This window comes from Pan paniscus, chromosome 13, assembly GCF_029289425.2.
Source record: "Pan paniscus chromosome 13, NHGRI_mPanPan1-v2.0_pri, whole genome shotgun sequence".
NCBI classification, from domain to species: domain Eukaryota; kingdom Metazoa; phylum Chordata; class Mammalia; order Primates; family Hominidae; genus Pan; species Pan paniscus.
Genome location: NC_073262.2, coordinates 144,472,541 through 144,478,540, shown reverse-complemented (window position 1 = coordinate 144,478,540; position 6,000 = coordinate 144,472,541). Strand labels below are relative to the sequence as shown.

The 6,000-nt window shown below is 57.3% G+C and overlaps 1 protein-coding gene across 6 annotated transcripts in view; it reads right to left on the bottom strand.

The window, feature by feature from the left end:
* Nucleotides 1–368: 368 nt before the first annotated feature.
* D2HGDH (D-2-hydroxyglutarate dehydrogenase) overlaps nt 369–6,000 on the bottom strand; it is a 33,435-nt gene continuing 27,803 nt past the window's right edge. For all 6 annotated transcript variants that reach the window (XM_063595664.1, XM_034955590.3, XM_063595665.1 and 3 more), the window contains one exon: nt 369–1,455. In XM_063595664.1, the coding sequence (XP_063451734.1) occupies nt 1,196–1,455 (260 nt within the window). In that variant the 3' untranslated portion in view covers nt 369–1,195. The remainder of the gene's footprint in view (nt 1,456–6,000) is intronic.

The window sequence follows — 6,000 nt, the reverse complement described above, 5'->3', positions numbered from 1 at the left end:
GGCTCTGCAGGGCGGCGGGTCAGAGGTATGTTTCCCCCTCTGAGCAGGATCCGAGGTCCTCGACGCCCACGGGGACAGGAGGGGCCCGTGGATACGCCTCGGTCAGGCCCAGCTGCTGAGGGCCTCCAGGGCCACCAAGGGCTACGAGGTGCCCGTTCCATGTCCAGGCCTGCCCTGTGCAGCCAGTGGGAGCTCAGCTGCCACCAGGACAGTGCATGGGGGACAGGAGGCACAGTGACAGTCACAGTAAGTGTCAGGCCCGGCCACACAATGGCCCCAGTGGTCCAGGGGCTGTGGGAATGGGATGCACAGGCCCTTCACAATGGGCAGTGAAAGATGATTTTCCAGTAACAGAAGCAAAGAGAAGGTTGCAACCAATTCAGATTTTTACTGGACATGCATGACAGAAAGAGATGTGCGTCCAGCTGCGTCGCCCAGCCCATCCGCTGCCCAGGGTGGCTGACGAGCAGAAACACACTCTGCAGTGACCCTTGTCCGTGCCGGGGCCCTCGCCCGCAGCACCGCACGTTCTTTGTAGGAGCAGAACCTGAAACTCAGAGCACAGCTTGCCCTGATAACTGTCTTCCCAGCTGGCAGCCCTCTAGAAGATGCGGGAAATGACACATTCCTGTCACTCAGGTCCAGACACAAGCCACAGTCACCCCTCCCGAGGGCGTCCACGGCCTGAGGGACCCGGCTCCATTCAGCAGAGCCGCAGCGCTCAGGTCCTCTCGGCAACCCACGATCACGGCCCACGTGGTCCTGCCCATGCCCACCGCTGCCCCCCGCTGCCCACGCGTGCCCGGGGAACGAGCAGCAAACAGGCAGAAACACCACCCAGTGCCTGCTCCCCAGGCCGCAGCAGGCAAGATGGGGCCAGGGACCACCACCATGCAAGTGAGACCCACCCCGCTTCCACGTGGGCAAAGCTGCCGCCACCCCGGCCTGTCCAGGATGGCTGCAGAGGCCCCACCTCGCCCTGCAAAGGAGGGTGCCTGCCGCGCCCCCCACTCTGCCAGATGCTCCTGCCCGAGGGCCTGCGTCTGGCAGTTCCCCAGTGCGGGCTCCCAGTCCCTTCGACCAGGTGCCTGGTCCCCTGCCCACTGCCGGCTCATCGCTCAGAACCACCGCAACACCCCCGCCCGAGAGCCACCCGCTGACCCCCAGTGGGCCTTGGCAGCAGCGGGAGTGGCCGTCAGGCCTGGCTGGGCAGCGTCTTGTAGGGGTTGAGGATGCCCTTGGGGTCCAGCAGGGCCTTGAGCTGCTGCATGAGCTGCAGGGCCCCCGGTGGCTTGCTGTAACCCAGGACGTCCCTCTTCCTGAAGCCCACTCCGTGCTCCGCGCTGACGCTGCCCTGCTGCCCGGCCGTCCACTCGTACACGTGGGGCTCCAGGGCAGCCAGGAGCGACGGGCTGAAGGCCTCCGCCGTCACATTGAGGTGCAGGTTACCATCTCCTGGAGGGACAAGAGCACACGGGTCAGGCTGGGCAGGGCAGCCCCCAGGACCCCACTCCTCCCCCAACAGCCCCTCCCAAGATCCCCTCCCCAGCAACCCCGAGACCCCGGGCTGAGCCTCACCCTCATGCCACTCGCCCTGGACGTGCCGACCCCTCCTCTGGGGCCGCTGCTACCTTGGCTTCTCCCTGCTTCTCTCCCCAAGTTCTCCCCCTCTTCCTACTCCCTCAGCCCGGGGCTCCCATCTCCCCAAGTTCTCCCCCCTCTTCCTACTCCCTCAGCCCGGGGCTCCCATCTCCCCAAGTTCTCCCCCCTCTTCCTACTCCCTCAGCCCGGGGCTCCCATCTCCCCAAGTTCTCCCCCCTCTTCCTACTCCCTCAGCCCGGGGCTCCCATCTCCCCAGGCGGAGAGCGACCACATGAGTTACCGCATGGCCTGCCACTGCCTCCCTCCTGACCTGGAAGAGTCCAGACCGTCTCCCAGTCTGTATCCCCAGCACCTGGTCAGATGGAGGGGTCTGCAGTGGCACCCAGGGCAGCTCTATCTGGACGCCCCCACCCCCATGGGCGTCGCCCCTGGAGCTGCCCAGCCAGTGCCCACTGCAGACAAAGTCCTGGCTCCCAGCTGCCTCCTCTCTGGTCCACTTACCCCACACTGAGCCCCCAGGGCAGTGGCTCTCCAAGCACACCCTGGCCCTGGCCCGCCCCACGCACAACCTCCTCTTCTGACCTCAGAGGTCAAGAAGGCGACGGCTCAGAGAAGAGGCTGGGGACAGCCAGGGTCAGAGTCAAGTGAGGACCCCGCCCCACCTCCGGGCCAGCAGGAGAGGGAGCCAGAAACCAGCTCAAGGGCTGCCCAGACAAGGACAGCGGCTTTTAACGCAGAGCTGCACACCGAGGAGGAGCCCCAGAGGCAAACCAGGACGCACCACCCCAAACTGTGCCATGTTGGGGTGAGGGCTGTTTTCCCACAAAGGCAACTGAGAAGCGGCAGATCCAAGAAAAGCTCCCCCGACTCAGGTCCTGCCTCAGAGCGGCACAGGAATGACTGACAAGGGCAAGGCCCCTCCCTCCACCAGAACCGACAAAGGTCGAGGCAGCTTCAGGCCCTGCCGTCCTCTGCCAGCTCCCTGCCTCCTCCGAGATGCCACCTGGAGACTCACAGTCCATGTCCTGTCATGTGACATCCCTAAAACTTGACTGTTTGTTGAAGACGCCACGTGGGCCTGAATTCACAGCCAGCTCTTTGAGAATCACTCATTCCCTGGCCACTCCCAAGTAGACGTGAAACAAGCACGTCATGAGCCTCTGTTATTTCTCCTGTTAATCTGTCTGTAGCTGCAGGGTCCATCCCAGCTGGGAACTAGAAAGGGTAGACAGAAAACTATTTCTCCACCCCTACGAGAACAAACCCCAGGCAGGGAGTACAGCAGAGACCCCTCCCACAGTCCCCGTCACCCCACAGTCCCCGCCCCTCCCACAGTCCCCACGGACGCGTGCTCAGGCCAGAGAGGGCTGAACACAACCCCTGCCCGGGGACTTGCCCAGGAAGGACTGGTTGTGAAAGAAGAAAAGCCACATCCACAGAATATGTTCATTTGGTTTTGTTTTTTTGAGACAGGGTCTCCCTCTGTCACCCAGGCCGGAGGGCAGTAGAGTGATCGTGGCTCACACTTCAACCTCCTGTGCTCAGTCAGTCCTCCCACCTCCGCCTCCTGAGTAGCTGGGACTGCAGGCATGTACCACCATGCCTGGCTGATGATTTTTTTTGTAGAAACGGTGGGTGGTCAGGGGTGGGGGGCCGGTCTCACCATGTTGCCCAGGCTAGTCTTGAACTCCTGACCTCAAGCAGTCCTCCCACCTCAGCTTCCCAAAGCGCTGAGATTACAGGCGTGAGCCACGTGCCTGGTGTCCACAAAGTATGTGAATACAGTCACGCTTCATAACAACGTCTCACCCAACACCGGACCACAGAGATGATGCTGGCCCCATAACATTAAAATGGAGCTGAAAAACTGCCATCATCTTAATGATGATGTCACCATGTTGTAGCACAATTACTTGTTAATATCAGTTTAGTGTGGCCTCAGTGTGCAGCGTTTATAAAGTCTAGAGTACGGTCATCTCCTAGGCCTTCGCAACCCCTCACGCTCACCCACTGCCTCGCCAGAGCAACCTCCAGTCCCGCAAGACCCACTCGTGATGGGCACCCCACGCAGGTGTGGCATTTTTACCTTTTATACCGTACTTTTATGGTCCCTTTTCTAGGATTAGCTTCTGTGTTCAGCCACATACTTAGCATTATGTCACAACTGCTTCCGGCATTAAGTGGATGACAGCTGTGGTTTGTCACCTAGGGGCAATGGCTACACCACACAGCCTTGGTGTGGAAGAGGCTGTCCCATCTGGGCGTGAGTGCCCTCCGTGATGCTCGCACAAAATGAAACCACCTAATGACACATTTCTCAGGACGCATCCCCATCATACAGCAACACCCAACTGTATTCCCAAGCAACGGCCAGCCTGCACCCGGAACTCACGCTGCCTCGGGTCCCAAAGGCTGAGAATGTGGAGATTAAAGAGGTTCCGGGCGGGGCCCCAGGCCCTCACCCTCCCCACCCACTGCAGAAGCAAACCACCTCCCCTGCAGGCCTCAAATAATTCCTACAGATAAAAATCTAACGAATATGAGCTCATGTCAAAAATCACACACACAAGAAGACAAACCACCACGGCTAAGGTCAGAATCAGACCCACAAACACCTCAGACACCGTCATTTCCAGACACAGAACACAAATGTGTCATGTGTAAAGAAATAAGAGACAAAAATATAAAACCAAAAAATCTGACCAAGCAATTTTTAAATATCCACGCCAATCTTCCGGAGATGAAATGCATCATGGCTGGCCTGTGGACCTTAGCAGACAAGATCTGACGGCCGATCACACACGGCAGAGAACGCCAAGCTGGAGACACTGCAAATAGCATCCAAACGTGAGAGGCGGGACCCTGGCAGCAGCCGACAAGAAACAAAGGGGGCTTGGACTGAGTTCCAGGAAGAGAACAGAGGGAGGGGAGAAACGGTGCTTGAAGAGGCTCTGGTGGCTGAGGAATTTCTAAAGCCAGCAAGACCCCAAAGCCCAAGAAGTGCCAGGCAGGTAAACAAACACTCACCCGGCCGACAGGCAGGTAAACAAACACTCATCCGGCCGACACCCGGCCGACCCAGAGTGAAACCGCAGAACCCCAAAGACAATGGAAGGAGCTGAAAGCAGCAAAAAGGAAAAAGCAGGCTGGGTGCGGTGGCTCACACCTGCAATCCCAGCACTTTGGGAGACTGAGGCGGGTGGATCACGAGGTCAGGAGTTCGAGACCAGCCTGGCCAATATGGTGAAACCCCATCTCTACTAAAAATACAAAAATTAGCCAGGCGTGGTGGCACACGCCTGTAATCCCAGCTGCTCGGGAGGCTGAGGCAGGAGAATCGCCTGAACCCGGGAGGCGGAGGTTGCAGTGAGCCGAGATCGCACCACTGCACTCCAGCCTGGGTGATAGAGCAGGACTCCATCTCAAAAAAAAAAAAAAAAAAAAAGGAAAAGAAAAAGAAAGAAATTATTTATTTCCCTCTGTTCCCTCCATTCCCCCGAAGGGAACTGCCCTGCACTGAGGCTGTCTCCGCACCAGCAGACATCAGAAGAGAGAACAGAGACTCCCTCCTGCTGCTGGGAAGCAACTGTCAACCCAGAACCACTGAAATCCACTGAGGAAAAGACATTTTTATCAACTAAATCAGTACATTTCCAGACAAAGAAAATCTGAGCTGTTCCGTCACCTATTTTTCCATGCCAGGGAAAATTCTGGAGGCTGAGATTCAAGCAGAAGCTGTGTGCAAACTGGCTACGCACAATCAGGACGGTGACATGGTGACAGGGTTATGCGTGAGTGAACAAGGCAGAACCAGAATACACCACCGAACAGCATGCAGGTGCCCCTCAGTGTCCCTGGGGGACTGGATACAGGACCCCTCGGATATCAAAATCCTGAGATGCTCGAGTCTCTGACAGGAAATGGCATAGGATTTGCATATAAACTACACACATCCTCCTGTATACTTTTTTTTCTTGAGACGGAGTTTCGCTCTTTTGCCCAGGCTGGAGTGAAGTGGCACAACCTCGCCTCACTGCAACCTCCGCCTCCCAGGTTCAAGCAATTCTCCTGCCTCAGCCTCCCAAGCAGCTGGGATTACAGGCACACGCCACCATGCCTGGCTAATTTTTGTATTTTTAGTAGAGATGGGGTGTCACCATGTTGGCCAGGCTGGTATTGAACTCCTGACCTCCGGTGATCCACCCGCTTTGGCCTCCCGTATTGCTGGGATTACAGACGTGAGCCACTGTGCCCGGCCCTTCCTGTATACTTTAAATCACCTCTAGATTACTTACGATTCCTGGTACGACGGAAATGCTGTGTCTGTCACTGTTATACTACATCGTCTTTTGTTTATTTTTTATTGTTGTATTGTTATTTTTATGGTTGAATCTGCAG